This window comes from Tachyglossus aculeatus, chromosome 11, assembly GCF_015852505.1.
Source record: "Tachyglossus aculeatus isolate mTacAcu1 chromosome 11, mTacAcu1.pri, whole genome shotgun sequence".
NCBI lineage: Eukaryota > Metazoa > Chordata > Mammalia > Monotremata > Tachyglossidae > Tachyglossus > Tachyglossus aculeatus.
Window position 1 is genome coordinate 14,716,666 of NC_052076.1, and position 16,614 is coordinate 14,733,279.

A 16,614-nucleotide genomic window follows, 5' to 3' on the forward strand; every position below is an offset into this window, starting at 1 on the left:
TCCCGGCTCCGCCACTTCTCCGCTGTGAGACCTCGGGCAAGAAGTCACTTCACTTCTCCTTGCCTCAGTTACCTCATCTGTAAAATGGGGTTGAGACTGTGAGCGCCATGTGGGACAGGGACTGTGTCCAACCCAGCTCTCCGTACGGTGCCCGGCACCTAGTAAGCGCTTAACAGATACCATAATTATTAATGGAAATGAGATCAATTAAGCAAAGATATTTATTGAGCATCTCCTATGTGCAGAGCACTTTACTAAACACTTGAGAAGGAATAATATAATATTATAATGATAATATAACAGAGTTACAGACATGTTCCCTGCCCACGAGGAGCTTCCAGTTCACTGTGCTCCTCCTTGGACTCATTCATCCATTCAGTCGTATTTATTGACTCCCTGAGCCGGGGAGAGGGAGATGGGGAAGAGCTTGGGGCAAGGAGTCCCTGGAGCAGATGACCCTCCAGCCATGGAGTTGTGGTGAAGAGGGTGTGGAATGGCCATACACAGAAGGCCTGGGAGAGGATTGTAGTCTTGGAGGTTAAGTGAGTGGGTTCCCAGGGTGCTATGAAATGGAGGCTAAACTGTAGACCTTTAAGCTCCATATGAGCAGGGAATGCATCTGCTAATTCCTTTGCAGTGTAATAAATCAGTCGGTCAATCATATTTACTGAGCGCTTACTGTGTGCAGACCACTGTAATGAGCACTGGGGAGAGGACAATATCACGGACACATTCCCTGCCCTCAGTCTAGAGGAGACAGGTATTGATGTAAATAAATTACTCTCCCAAGCACTTAGTACAGTGCTCCTCACATAGTACACACTCAATAAATACCACTGATTGATTGATTGATTGAGGCATCTTGGCTTTTCCAGGGGCTGAACAATCCCCAGACCCAGCCCCGCTTTGAGAAGAGAGAAGAGTGAGTTCCTCTCTGTCCAGCCGACCCTCAATTATCCAAGGCCTGTTTGTTGCGCTGTAGACAATCCAGTCCCCTGGAATTTCTTCTTCTCCTCTCTCCTGTGGTGACTTGCTCTCTTTGCTCTTCCCCCCTCCCATCCCCAAAGCAATTATGTCCCTGTCTGTCATTTTATTTATTTGTACTGATGTCCGTCTCCCCCCACTTTAGACTGTAAGTTCATTGTAGGCAGGGAATGTGACCATTTAATGTTTTAGTGTACTCTCCCAAGCGCTTAGTACAGTGCTGTGCACACAGTATGTGCTCAATATATACGATTGAATGAATGAATGAATATTTTGCTGCTTATGAGTCCCTCCTGGAGATAAAAGAGAAGAAGGAGAGATTCAAAACACAAATCCTTTATGCCTTATTTTTATGGTCTTTGTTAAGCGCTTACTCTGTGCCAGGCACTGTACTGCGCTCTGTGGTTGATACAAACTAATCAGATTGGACACAGTTCGGGTCCCTTGAGGGGTTTACAGTCTTCATCCCCATTTTACAGATGAGGTAACCGAGGTACAGAGAAGTTAAGTGATTTGCCCAAGACATAGCAAACAAGCGGTGAAGCTGGAATTAGAACCCAGATCCCTTGACTCCTGGGCCTGTGCTCTATCCACTAGGCCACATGTGCTTCTCATGCTTCTTGGTAGGTGTGATTCCTGCCCACAAGGAGCTGCCAGCTTGTACTTCCCAAGTGCTTAGTATAGTGCTCTGCACACAGTAAGCGCTCAATAGATACGATTGATTGATTGATTGATTATAAGGATACACAATAAAATAACAGAAAGAGGAAAAAGAGTATTAGCCTATGGACACAAGTGCTATGGGTGGGGTGAGTATCTAAATATTTAAAGCTTTCACAGCCAAGTACAGAGGCGATGCCCAGGGGAAGGTGGGGAGGGGAAATTAAGGCTGTCAGGGAAGGACCACTACCCATGGGCTTTAAAGCCCTCAATCCCTTTGCTCCCGCTTACATCACCTTGCTTCTTTCCTACTACAAGCCAGTCTGCGCACTTTATTCCTCTAATGCTAATCTTCTCACTGTGCCTCCATCTCATCTATCTCACCGCCGACCTCTCGCCCACATCCTGTCTCTGGCCTGGAATGCCCTCCCTCCTCCTATCCGACAATGACTCTCCCCCACTTCAAAGCCTTATTGAAGGGCCATCTCCTCCAAGGAGTCTTCCCTGACTCCTTTCCTCTTCTCCCGCTCCCTTCTAAATCGCCCTGACTCGCTCCCTTTATTCATTCCCCCTCCCAGCCCCACAGCACATATGTTCCTATCGGTCATTTATTTATTTATATTAATGCCTGTCTCCCCCTCTAGGCCATAAGCTTGTTGTGGGCAGGGAATGTGTCTGTTATAGTGTTATACTGTACTTTCTCAAGCTCTTAGTACAGTGCTCTGCACACGGTAAGCGTTCTGTAAATACGACTGACTGACCGACTACCCACCCGAAACATTCAACGGGCAGGATGGCAGCAGCAGCATTTTTGAGTTCTGGGTTCTTGTGTTTGGCAAGGCATTAGAAGGCCCGGGGGAACCATGGTGCCAAGCCCCTTGAGGATTTATAGACTGTTCCTGAGTCTGCAAACTTTGACCCTATCCCCTCCTAGCCCAAGTCATCCTAGGCTGAAAATCCCAACACTTTCATTCTCTCTCAGATGAAAACTGCCCCATTCCCTTGATAATCTTATTTGACCCTTTCTGCCCCTCCTCCAGCTCTTTTCTGTCCTTGCTGAGCTGCAAATCCAGAATGACCCTTGTGTTTCAGGGCAGGGGCTTTCTGGTGGCCAGGGTTCTTCCAGGAAGATCTGGGTCTTTGATTTAATAATACTTGGGAAATTTGTTAAGCGCTTACTATGTGCCAGGTTTCTCTCCCCTGCCTGAGGGGCCCAGCTTTTGGGTCGTTGGTCTTTTGGTTGCCCCTGTTCATTCAACTGATGCTCTCATGCAGATTCAAGAGGCACACTGGCATGCAGAGATGGGCAGAGATGGGCAGAGGGAAACCAAGGACCGAAGAGGAGAAGCCGGTGGAGTGGAATGATCTGACTGGCAGAGTTGATCCAGGAGGGCTTTCTAGGGGTGGGGAGAATCCTTCAGCAGAGATGTGATGGTCTTGGTTTGACAGAAAGGAGGTAGGGGATGGCCATTCTAGGTTAAAGGAATAGGTCTGTGTGACCTTGGGCAAGTCACTTCACTTCCCTGTGCCTCAGTTACCTCATCTGTAAAATGGGGATTGAGACTATGAGCCCCACGTGGGACTCAAGACTGTGTCCAACCTGATTTGCTTGTAACCACTTCAGTGTTTAGTAATATGACTGGCACATAGTAAGCGCTTAACAAATATCACAATTCTTATTAGGTAAGGTGAGGGGGTTGGCAGGGAGGGGGACAGGGCCAATTAGCTCTGAAGGTCCTGCCGTCTGGCGTAGTGGATGGAGCACAGGCCTGGAGTCAGAAGGACTTGGGTTCTAATCCCAGTTCTGCCACATGTCTGCTGTGTGACCTTAACTTCTCTGGGCTTCAGTTACCTCATCTGTAAAATGGGGATTATCATTATTAATTATATTATGATTAATTACAACAATTATATTATTAATTATAATATAACAATAACATACAGTATATACAATACAACATAATAATATTATTAATAATAATAATGGTATTTGTTGAGCACTTACTATGTGCCGTGCACTGTTCTAAGCGCTGGGGTAGATACAAGGTAATCAGGTTGTCCCACATGGGGCTCACAGTCTTAATCCCCATTTTTACAGATGAGGTAACTGAGGCACAGAGAAGTTACGTGACTGGCCCAAAGTCACACAGCTGATAAGTGGCGGAGCTGGGATTAGAACCCACGACTTCTGATTTCCAAGCCCGGGCTCTTGCCACTAAACCACGCTGCTTCTCAAATGCGATTGATTGATTGACTGATCGATCTGGGGAAATCCCTGACCTCTATTCTGATATTCATTCAATCGTATTTATTGAGTGTTTACTGTGTGCAGAGCACTGTACTAAGCACTTGGGAAGCACAAATATCACAGTAAATACCTGTTTACATGTATCCATGTCCTGTTGCCTGTTTACTTGGATCATTGTCCGTCTCCCCCTTCTAGACCGTCAACTCGCTGTGGGCAGGGATTGTCTCTATTTCTGTAGAGTACTTCCCCAAGCGCTTAGTGCAGTGCTGTGCACACAGTGAGCACTCACTTCAGTTCTCTGGGCCTCAGTTCCCTCATCTGTAAAACGGGGATTAGGACTGTGAGCCCCCTGTGGGACAACTTGATCACCTTGTAACCTTCCCAGTGCTTGGAACAGTGTTTGGCACATAGTAAGCGCTTAATTAATGTCATTATTATTATTATTATTATTAACAAATGCCATCATTATTATTATCATGATGAATGAATGGAAGACTGTGAGCCCACTGTTGGGTAGGGACCGTCTCTATATGTTGCCAACTTGGACTTCCCAAGCGCTTAGTACAGAGAACAGTGCTCTGCACACAGTAAGCGCTTCTAGACTGTGAGCCCACTGTTGGGCAGGGACCTTCTCTATATGTTCCCAACTTGTACTTCCCAAGCGTGTAGTACAGTGCTCTGCACACAGTAAGCGCTCAATAAATACGATTGAATGAATGAATGAATGAATGAAAGAAGGCTTCCTAGGAAAAGTGGGCCGATGGAGCCCACCTGTATATATGCACCTGTGTATTTGTTTGTACGTATTTATTCCTCTATTTATTTATTTTACTTGTACATATTCTATTTATTTCACTTGGTTAATATGTTTTGTTTTGTTCTCTGCCTCCCCCTTCTAGCCTGTGAGCCCACTGTTGGGTAGGGACCGTCTCTATATGTTGCCAACGTGTACTTCCCAAGCGTTTAGTACAGTGCTCTGCACATAGTAAGCGCTCAATAAATACGATTGAATGAATGAATGAATGAATGGAGCGCCCTCTGTCGTCTCCACTGCGTCAGCGCACCAAAAAAACCCCCTCTCCCCCCCCAGTGCCCACGTGACACCGGTCCTTTCATCTGCGCAGGCGCCGACGGGCCGCGGATCGTACCATTCCCTCTAGAAGAAGGGGTTATTTTTCCTCTTTTTCGGGCAGAATTGGAATCAGGGTCCTATACAGGTAGATATTTGGGGTTTATAAGGTAGTAAATGGGGGTTTAGAGGGGTGGGGGTCCGTATTTGGGGCGGGGGAGGGTCAGGGGGTGAGATTTGGGGTGGGCTCTCCCCCCGCGCTGATAATGGGAGCGTCCGGGCCGGGCCCTGCTCTCTCTTTTCCGCGCCCGGCCTGCGCCATGAGGTGAGGGGGCAGGGCTGCTCTTGGGCCTTTGGGGGGCTCGGCCTCTTGGGTCCCCACAGGGTTTGGGGGACCCCCCCCAGTCCAAAAGGGGGGTGACCCCCAAGGACAGGGGTAGGAGGGGGAGGGGATGGCCGAAAAGGGGGTGCCCCAAGCAGCCCCCCAGCTGGGGCCTGGGGAGCCAAACTGAGGCCTAGGTTGCCCACCCGGATAATAGGGATGGCATTTATTATTAATAATAATGATAATGATGGCGTTTGTTAAGCGCTTACTATGTGCAAAGCACTGTTCTAAGCGCTGGGGATCAATCAATCAATCGTATTTATTGAGCGCTTACTATGTGCAGAGCACTGTACTAAGCGCTTGGGAAGTACAAATTGGCAACACATAGAGACAGTCCCTAACCAACAGTGGGCTCACAGTCTAAAAGGGGTAGACAGAGAACAGAACCAAACATACCAACAAAATAAAATAAATAGGATAGAAATGTACAAGTAAAATAAATAAATAAATAATAGAGTAATAAATATGTACAACCATATTGATTGAGCGCTTACTGTGTGCAGAGCACTGTACTAAGCGCTTGGGAAGTCCAGGGTGGCAACATATAGAGACAGTCCCTACCCAACAGTGGGCTTACAGTCTAAAAGATCAGATTGTCCCACGGGGGGGGGGCTCACAGTTTTAATCCCCATTTTACAGACGAGGTAGCCGAGGCCCAGAGACGTGACTCGCCCAAAGTCACCCAGCTGACAGTTGGTGGAGCCGGGATTTGAACCTCTGACTCCAAATCAATCAGTCAGTCGTATTTATTGAGCGCTTACTATGTGCAGAGCACTGTACTAAGCGCTTGGGAAGTACAAGTTGGAAGCCCAGGTTCTTTCTACTGAGCCACGCTGCTGCTCTGTTAAGCGCTTACTACGTGCCAAGCGCTGGGGGAGATACAAGGTGATCAGCTTGTCCCCCGTGGGGCTCACAGGCATCACCCCCATTTTACAGATGAGGGAACTGAGGCCTAGAGAAGAAGAAGAATTGTGGTATTAACCTCTTACTTTGTGCCAAGCACTGTTCTAAGCGCTGGGGGAGATATAAGGTCATCAGGTTGTCCCCCGTGGGGCTCACAGGCTTTGTCCTCATTTTACAGAGGAGGGAACTGAGGCCTAGAGAAGAAGAATTGTGGTATTAAGCGCTTACTTTGTGCCAAGCACTGTTCTAAATGCTGGGGGAGATACAAGGTGATCAGGTTGTCCCCCGTGGGGCTCACAGGCCTCACCCCCATTTTACAGATGAGGGAACTGAGGCCCCGAGATGAAGAATAATTGTGGTATTTGTTAAGTGCTTACTTTGTGCCAGGCACTGTTCTAAGCGCCGGGGGGATACAAGGTAATGATAATGATGGCATTTATCAAGCGCTTACTGTATGCAAAGCACTGTTCTAAGCGCTGGGGGGATACAAGGTGATCAGGTTGTCCCCCGTGGGGCTCACAGGCCTCACCCCCATTTTACAGATGAGGGAACTGAGGCACAGAGAAGAGTAATAATTGTGGTATTTGTTAAGTGCTTACAATGTGCCAACCATGTTCCAAGCGCTGGGGGGATACAAGGTAAAAATAATAATAATGATGGCATTTATTAAGCGCTTACTCTGTGCCAAGCACTGTTCTGAGCGCTGAGGGGATACAGTGTAATGAGGTCGGCCGACGTGGGGCTCAGGCTTCATCCCCTTTTTTACAGATGACAGAACTGAGGCCCAGAAAAGAATAATAATTGTGGTATTCAAGTGCTTACTGTATGCCAAGCATAGTTCTAAGCGTTGGGGGGATACAAGGTGATCAGGCTGTCCCCCGTGGGGCTTACAGGCCTCACCCCCATTTTACAGATGAGGAAACAGAGGCACAGAGAGGAGTAATAATTGTGGTGTTTAAGTGCTTACTCTGCTAAGCACTGGGGGATACAAAGAAATAATAGTAATAATCATGGCATTTGTTAAGCGCTTACTCTGTGCCAAGCACTGTTCTAAGCACTGGGAGGGATATAAGGTCATCAGGTTGTCCCTTGTGGGCTCACAGGCTTCATCCCCTTTTTCCAAATAATAATAACGATGGCATTTATTACGTGCTTACTAAATGCCAAGCGCTGTTCTAAGCGCTGAGGGAGATACCATCTTACCTCCTTCCCTTCCCCACAGCACCTGTATATATGTTTGTACATATTTATTACTCTATTTTATTTGTACATATCTATTCTATTTATTTTATTTTGTTAGTATGTTTGGTTTTGTTCTCTGTCTCCCCCTTTTAGACTGTGAGCCCACTGTTGGGTAGGGACTGTCTCTATATGTTGCCAATTTGTACTTCCCAAGTGCTTAGTACAGTGCTCTGCACATAGTAAGCGCTCAATAAATACGATTGATGATGATGATGATGATGAGATACGAGGTGATAAGGTTGTCCCCCAAGGGGCTCACAGGCTTCATCCCCATTTTACAGATGAGGGAACTGAGGCCCAGAGAAGAATAATAATTGTGGTATTAACCGCTTACCTTGTGCCAGGCACTGTTCTAAGCGCAGGGAATACAAGGTAATAATAATAATAATGGCATTTATTAAGCGCTTACTATGTGCAAAGCACTGTTCTAAGCGCTGGGCGGTTACACGGTCATCAGGTTGTCCCACTTGGGCTTCACAGGCTTCATCCCCATTTTACAGATGAGGGAACTGAGGCCCAGAGAATAATTATTGTGGTATTTGTTAAGCACTGTTCTAAGCGCTGGGGGAGATACAAGGCCATCAGAAGAAGAAGCGTGGCTTCTTGGCTTAGTGGAAAGAGCCCGAGCTTGGGAGTCAGAGGTTGTGGGTTCTAATCCCAGCTCCGCCACATCTGCTGTGTGACCATGGGCAAGTGAATGAACTTCTGTCCCGCTTCGAGACTGTGAGCCTGTTGTTGGGTAGGGACTGTCTATATGTTGCCGACTTATACTTCCCAAGCGCTTAGTACAGTGCTCTGCACACAGCGCTCATGAATGAATGAATGTGCCTCAGCTACCTCATCAGTAAAAATGGGGATTAAGACTGAGCCCCATGTGGGACAACCTCATTATAATAATAATGATAGCGTTTATTAAGCGCTTACTATGTGCAAAGCACTGTTCTAAGCGCTGGGGCTGTTACAAGGTGATCAGGTTGTCCCACGGGGGGCTCACAGTCTTCATCCCCATTTTACAGATGAGGTCACTGAGGCCCAGAGAAGTTAAGTGACTTGCCCAAGGTCACACAGCAGACATGTGGCGGAGTCGGGATTCGAACCCATGACCTCTGACTCCAAAGCCCGTGCTCTTTCCACTTGAGCCACGCTGCTTCTCTACCTTGTATCCCCGCAGTGCTTGGCACATAATAAGTGCTTAACAAATGCCATCACTGTTATTATCAGGTTGTCCCACATGGGGCTCACAGTCTTCATCCCAATTTTACAGATGAGGGAACTGAGGCACAGAGAAGAAGTGACTTGCCCAAAGTGGCAGAGCCGGGATTAGAACCCATGACCTATGACTCCCAACCCCGGGCACGCTGCTTCTCTTAACCCTCTCCCCTCCAGGCTGGGGGTTCATCCGGGGTCTTGGGTGGGAGAGCACTGCCCACGTGAGGGGGACCCCCGGCTCCCAACGAGACCCCGACCTGACCTGAGAAACAGCATGGCCAAGTGCCACCTCACGGGCCTGGGAGTGGGGAGGACCTGGGTTCTAATCCTGGCTCTGCCACGTGACCCTGGGCAGGTCACTTCCCTGAGCCTCAGTGACCTCATCTGTAAAATGGGGATTGAGTCTGTGAGCCTGATGTGGGACAGGGACTCGATCCAACCTAGTTAAGGAGGCCTTCCCAGACTGAGCCCCCTCCTTCCCTTCCCCACAACACCTGTATATATGTATATATGTTTGTACGGATTTATTACTCTATTTATTTTACTTGTACATATTTATTCTACTTATTTTGTTTTGTTAATATGTTTTGTTTTGTTCTCTGTCTCCCCCTTCTAGACTGTGCGCCCACTGTTGGGTAGGGACCGTCTCTATATGTTGCCAACTTGGACTTCCCAAGTGCTTAGAACAGTGCTTGGCACATAGTAAGAGAAGCAGCGTGGCTCAGTGGAAAAGAGCCCGGGCTTTGGAGTCGGAGGTCATGGGTTCAAATCCCGGCTCCGCCAACTGTCAGCTGTGTGACTTTGGGCAAGTCACTTCACTTCTCTGGGCCTCAGTTCCCTCATCTGTAAAATGGGGATGAAGACAGGGAGCCCCCCGTGGGACAACCTGATCACCTTGTAACCTCCCCAGCGCTTAGAACGATGCTTGGCACATAGTAAGTGCTTAACAAATGCCATCATTATTATTATTATCTTACATACCATAATTGTCTGTGAGCTCCTTGTGGGTGCTCAGACAGGGACGGTGCCCAACCTGATTATCTTATGTGTAGCCCAGCGTTTAGAACAGTGTTGGGCATATAGTCAGTGCTTAATAAATACGATCATTATTGTTATTCCTTCCGCCACCCCCAGCATGCTCCGGCTGCAGAAGAGGCTCGCCTCCAGCGTTCTGCGCTGCGGGAAGAAGAAGGTTTGGCTGGACCCCAATGAGACCAACGAGATCGCCAATGCCAACTCCCGTGAGTCCCGCGGAGGGCGAGGGCGCACGTGGCGATCCCCGCGGGTGCCCGGGCTGGGGGGAGGCCTGGACCCTCTTGCCTGCAACCGAATCCTCTAGACTTCGAGCTCGTTGTGGGCAGGAATGTGTCTGTTTGTTGTTGTTGTACTCCCCCGAGCCCAAAGTAAGGACTCAAATGTGACCGAAGAAGCTTCGCGGGGGTCGGTCGGCTCAGAGATCCGCCGCTGCTGGCCAGAGAGAAACAGGCTTATGTCCCCCCCCAGGTCAGCAGATCCGCAAGCTGATCAAAGATGGCCTGATCATCCGCAAGCCCGTGACCGTCCACTCCCGGGCCCGCTGCCGCAAGAACACCTTGGCCCGCCGGAAGGGCCGGCACATGGGCATCGGTAAGATTCCTTGCCCCACTGCCACACCAGAGCTGTGCGTGCCGCGGGACTCGGTGAAATTGCCTGGCCTCTAGGCCTGTTGTAAAAGGGAGTAGTATCCTGTGACTAGATTGTAAGTGCACTGTGGGCAGGGAATGTCTCTACCAACTCTGTTACGTTTTACAGTGCTGTACACAAAGTGCTCAAATACAAGTGATTGATTCTGGTGAGAAGGTAGGAAAGAACTTAAACTCTGAGCACTGTATTAAATGCTTAGGAGAGGGGTCAGTAGAGGAAAAAAAACATGATTCCTACCCTCAATTACGGTATTTAAGTAGAGCCAAATACTGCTCTGCCAAGTACCAGGGAAGAATCAAGATAATCATACCAGACAGCGCTAGCCTTGGGGCCCCGCTGTCTGACAGGGTGAACAGGTATCTTATTGTCAATTGCAGATGAGGAAAGAATGGAAGGGTAAATGGGTGGAAAAATGATCCTATAGCGAGCTGTGAGTTATGAGCTACGATTGTGAGGGGCCAGCCATGTGCCTGCCTTCTGTCTGACCACTCTCTTTGTGTCACCCGTGGGCTCATGCTAGGTAAGAGAAAGGGTACTGCCAATGCCCGCATGCCTGAAAAGGTGACCTGGATGCGGAGGATGAGGATTCTGCGCCGCCTGCTCCGCAGATACCGGGAGTCCAAGAAGATTGACCGCCACATGTGAGTCTTCCCGGCCCGCAGGCGTGGAGGCTCTGGGGAAGGTGTACGGATGGTCTCGTGCGGCCCACCGGAACACACGAGGCCCAAGCAAGCAGCCTAAAACCACCGGGACGTCCCAAGTATCGAGGGGGGATGGCGGGGCTTGGGCTGTGTAGGGAAGATGACTTCACTCTAATGGGGTTGAGATTCTCCTTAGTCTTAATTCTGAGCTGCCTTCTCTTCTCAGGTACCACAGCCTGTACCTCAAAGTCAAGGGCAACGTGTTCAAGAACAAGCGTATCCTCATGGAGCACATCCACAAGCTGAAGGCCGACAAAGCCCGCAAGAAGCTCCTGGCGTAAGTGACCTTTCTTGGCGGGGAGGTGTCAGGCGCGGGGTGATACTATCCCATCGTGATCAGTTATTTGGAGCACTGGATGGGAGCGTCATCACACGTCTCAAGGCTTACGCTCTCTTTTTCTCCCCCTCCAGTGACCAGGCCGAGGCCCGGAGGTCCAAGACCAAAGAGGCCCGCAAGCGGCGTGAAGAGCGCCTCCAAGCCAAGAAAGAAGAGATCATCAAGACTCTGTCCAAGGAGGAGGAGGCCAAGAAGTAACCGCCCTCTGGTCACTCCTGTACATAGTGCTGTCCATAAAGGCGACCTGAGGTCAATAAAAGAAATATCTCGCCCAGGCTGGTCTCCTGTTCGTATGTGGCGGCTCCCAACCCAGGCTGGGCTTCTGGGACTCGAGGGGTGAGGTGAGGGGTGAGCAGGCCCGGGCCTGAGTTGTGGGGGCCTTAGCGTGACCGTGGTCACCGCCACAAACTTTAGCAATAAAGGGCCACCACCATGCCCCGCTTCCAGGACCAATCTCCTCAAGCAGCGGACCCTCTTTCCTTTCTCTTCCCCCCCACCCCACCCACTTCTGTGACGTGGGGGTGGTCACTTCTGTGCTTGTAGAAGCAGCGTGGCTCAGTGGAAAGAGCCCGGGCTTTGGAGTCAGAGGTCATGGGTTCAAATCCCAGCTGCGCCACTTGTCAGCTGTGTGACTTTGGGCAAGTCACCTAACTTCTCTGGGCCTCAGTTCCTTCTGCAAAATGGGGATTAAGACTGTGAGCCCCACGTGGGACAACCTGATCACCTTGTATCCCCCCCAGCGCTTAGAACAGTGCTTTGCACATAGCGCTTAACAAAAACCATCATTATTATTATTTGGTACCTCATCTGTAAAATGGGGATTAAGACTGAGCCCCGTGGGGGTCAGGGACTGTCCAACCTAGTTACCTTGCATAATAATGTTGGCATTTGTTAAGCGTTTACTATGTGCAAAGCACTGTTCTAAGTGCTGGGGGGAATACAAGGAGATGAGGTTGTCCCACATGGGGCTCACAGTCTTAATCCCCATTTTCCAGATGAGGGAACTGAGGCCCAGAGAAGTGAAGTGACTTGCCCAAGGTCACACAGCAGACATGTGGGGGAGGTTGGGATCTTGTATCTGCCACATTGCTTGGAACATAGTAAGTGCTTAGCAAATTCCACCATGCTTACTGTGTGCAGAGCCTTGCTAGCCACTTGGGAAGATACCATATGCTGGAGGTAAAGCACAAACTTTCACTTCCCCTGCCTCTGGCTTCCTGCCCAGAAAAGAAGGGATGGCTGGAGGTGTTGGCAGCTCTGAGGGATTGGGATGACTGGAAATGCCCACAGACTCCTGTTAGTTCTCCGTGCCCTTCTACCCTGTTCTGGTTTAGGGGGTGGTTGGGGTACTGAGGCTTTGGGTAGGATTCATCTCCATTCCCAGGAGTACACAGGCCCATTCAAAGACTCGTGTCCCCTGCCTGAAAGGATTGGTGATATAATCTTTAGTCTACTACTACTAATAATGATGGCATTTATTAAGCACTTACTATGTGCAAAGCACTGTTCCAAGCACTGGGGAGGTTACAAGGTGATCAGGTTGTCCCACGGGGGGGCTCACAGTCTTCATCCCCATTTTACAGATGAGGGAACTGAGGCCCAGAGAAGTGACTTGCCCAAAATCACACAGCTGCCAAGTGGCGGAGCTGGGATTTGAACCCATGACCTCTGACTCCAAAGCCCGGGCTCTTTCCACTGAGCCACGCTGCTTCTCTACTGTCCTCAGGGCGACCTGACCAGCCTGCTCAGCAACAGCACTGACTAAGCAGCTGCTGAATGCATTCATTCAATCGTATTTATTGAGCGCTTACCGTGTGCAGAGCATTGTATTAAGCGCTTGGGAAGTACAAGTTGGCAACATATAGAGACGGTCCCTACCCAACAGCAGGCTCACAGTCTAGAAGGGGGAGACAGAGGACAAAACAAAACGCTAACAAAATAAAATAAATATGTACCAAAAATAGAGTAATAAATACATACAAACATATGTACATATATACAGGTGCTGTGGGGAGAGGAAGGACTTAAGGCCAGGGGGATGGACTGGAGATTCAGAAGTAAAAATATGCCAATCTTCCCTAGGGTACCTGGGGAAGCAACATGGCCTAGGCAAAATGCTTGTACTTCCCAAGCGCTTAGTACAGTGCTCTGCACACAGTAAGTGCTCAATAAATACAATTGAATGAATGAATGAAAAGCAGGGGTACAGACCTGGGACTCAAAAGGACCTGGGTCCTAATTCTTTAACATTTTTTGTTTTTGAAAAGTCACAACTTTTCTGTGCCTCAGGTTCCACATATATAAAATGGAGATAATATACCCGTTCTAAACTGAACCTGATGAGACTTGATTATGTTAATAATGGCATTTATTAAGCACTTACTATGTGCAAAGCACTGTTCTAAGTGCTATGCCAGTACTTTATACAGTGCTTGGCACCTAGTTAGTACTTAAGTACTGCCGTTATTACAATCAGCCGAGAAGTTAGCAGTATCAAGAACCTCAAATCCTTGGACTTTTCATCCTAAAAGTATACTGAAGAAATAGCAGTGGAAAGTTTGGTTTGCTGGGGGCAGAGAGCATAGGGCTGGGAGTGAAGGACCTGGATTCTAATCCCCACTCTGCCACTAGCGTGCTGTGTGACCTTGGGCAAGTTACTTAACTTCCCTGTGCCTCAGTTCCCTCATCTGTAAAATCAATCAATCAATCAATCGTATTTATTGAGCGCTTACTGTGTGCAGAGCAGGGTTACAACTTTGGGATGTAGGTTGTGCCCAACCTGATTAGCTTGTATCTATCCCGCACTTAGTACTTAGAGAAGCAGCGTGGTTCAGTGGAAAGAGCACGAGCTTTGGAGTCAGAGGTCATGGGTTCAAATCCCTGCTCCACCAATTGTCAGCTGTGTGACTCTGGGCAAGTCAGTTAACTTCTCTGTGCCTCAGTTACCTCATCTGTAAAATGGGGATTAAGACTGTGAGCCCCATGTGGGACAACCTGATCACCTTGTAACCTCCCCAGCGCTTAGAACAGTGCTTTGCACATAGTAAGGGCTTAATAAATGCCAGTATTATTATTATTATTATTATTATTATTATTACTTAGAACAGAACAGTAGAGAAGCAGCGTGGCTCAGTGGAAAGAGCCCGGGCTTTGGAGTTAGAGGTCATGGGTTCAAATCCCAGCTCTACCAATTGTCAGCTGTGTGACTTTGGGCAAGTCACTTAACTTCTCTGTGCCTCAGTTACTTCATCTGTAAAATAGGGATTAAAACAGCCCCCCGTGGGACAACCTGATCACCTTGTAACCTCCCCAGTGCTTAGAACAGTGCTTTGCACATAGTAAGCGCTTAACAAATGTCGTCATTTATTGTTACTTGATCAATCAATCGTATTGAGCGCTTACTGTGTGCAGAGCACTGTACTAAGCGCTTGGGAAGTACAAGTTGGCAACAGCGCTTAACAAATACCATCATAATTATTGGTATTTGAGTGCTTATTGTAAACACTTGGGAGAGTACAGTACAAGAGTTGGTAGATACATTCCCTGCTCACATGGCGCTTACAGTGTGCCTTTCTGTAACAGGTATATTGTGAAGATAAAAATGAGAAGTGATAGGTAAGTGTTTTGGAAAATAAAAATAGCCAAGTCAAGATACCATCTGTACCCTTTAAACTTCTCCGTGCCCCAGGGATTCGGTTCCAAAATTGAGGACTGTGGCTATGAGGACACTTCTGTGAAGTCCTGTATGTTTTTCAGGAGAAATGGATATTCAATCAATCGTATTTATTGAGCACTTACTCTGTGCAGAGCACTGTACTAAGCGCTTGGGAAGTACAAGTTGGCAACATATAGAGACAGTCCCTACCCAACAGTGGGCTCACAGTCTAAAAGATAATGATGGCATTTATTAAGCACTTACTATGTGCAAAGCACTGTTCTAAGCGCTGGGGAGGTTACAATAATAATAATAATCATAATGATGGCATTTGTTAAGCGCTTACTATGTGCAAAACACTGTTCTAAGCGCTGGGGGGGATACAATGTGATCAAGTCCCACGTGGGGCTCACAGTCAATCCCCATTTTTACAGATGAGGTAACTGAGGCTCAGAGAAGTTAAGTGGCTTGCCCAAGGTCACACAGCAGACGTGGTGGAGCAGGGATTCGAACCCATGACCTCTGACTCCAAAGCCCGGGCTCTTTCCACTGAGCCACGCTGCTTCTCTAGGTGATCAGGTTGTGCCACGGGGAGCTCACAGTCTTAATCCCCATTTTACAGATAAGGTAACCGAGGCCCAGATATTCCTACAACAAGGGGCAGTGTGGCCAAGTGTGGCTCCCAGACTGAGCCCCCTCCTTATTCCCCCGCCTTACCTCCTTCCCCTCCCCACAGCACCTGTATAGATGTTCGTACAGATTTATTACTCTATTTTACTTGTACATATTTACTATTCTATTTATTTTATTTTGTTAATACGTTTTGTTTTGTTGTCTGTCTCCCCCTTCTAGACTGTGAGCCCGCTGTTGGGTAGGGACCGTCTCTATATGTTGCCAACTTGGACTTCCCAAGCGCTTAGTACAGTGCTCTGCACACAGGAAGCGCTCAATAAATACGATTGAATGAATAAAACCTGGGTTCTAATCCCCACTCTGCCCCTCATCTGCTGTGTGACCTTGGGCAAGTCGCTTCACTTCTCTGGGCCTATTCATCTATAAATGGGACATAGACTGTGTCCAACATGATTAGCTTGTATCTACCTCAGTGCTTAGCACAGTCCCTGACACCTACTAAGTGCTTAAACACCATTTAACACCCACCTTACGTTCAATATAAAATGAGTGGCTGTGGACTATCAGAGCACACATCAGGGAGTCAGGAGACTGGTTTTATTCCCATCTCCACCATTTATTTGCCTGCTGCATGACTTTGGACAAGTCACTTGCCTTTTCCGTTCCTGTTTCCTCATCTGTGAAAACTCAAACTGAGCATGTCTAAAACAACTCCCTCCCAAATGCTCTCCTCCCCGACTTTCCTATGGCTGTAGGCAACACTACCATCCCTCTCACAAGGCCATAATCCTGATATTATCCTTGAATCTCTGTCATTCATTCAGTCGTATTTATTGAGTGCTTACTATGTGCAAAGCACTTAGACAAAGACTGTGAACCCGATGGGAGACACTCATTCATTCAAT

At 48.2% G+C, this 16,614-nt stretch overlaps 1 protein-coding gene across 1 annotated transcript; it reads left to right on the forward strand.

The window, feature by feature from the left end:
• Positions 1–5,264: 5,264 nt before the first annotated feature.
• Positions 5,265–11,696, forward strand: RPL19 (ribosomal protein L19). Its single transcript, XM_038753459.1, has 6 exons — positions 5,265–5,286; positions 9,835–9,941; positions 10,204–10,326; positions 10,904–11,024; positions 11,251–11,361; positions 11,496–11,696. Exons 1-6 carry the CDS (start codon positions 5,282–5,284, stop codon positions 11,617–11,619), a joined length of 591 nt encoding a protein of 196 aa, XP_038609387.1. The 5' UTR covers positions 5,265–5,281; the 3' UTR covers positions 11,620–11,696.
• Positions 11,697–16,614: the final 4,918 nt, after the last annotated feature.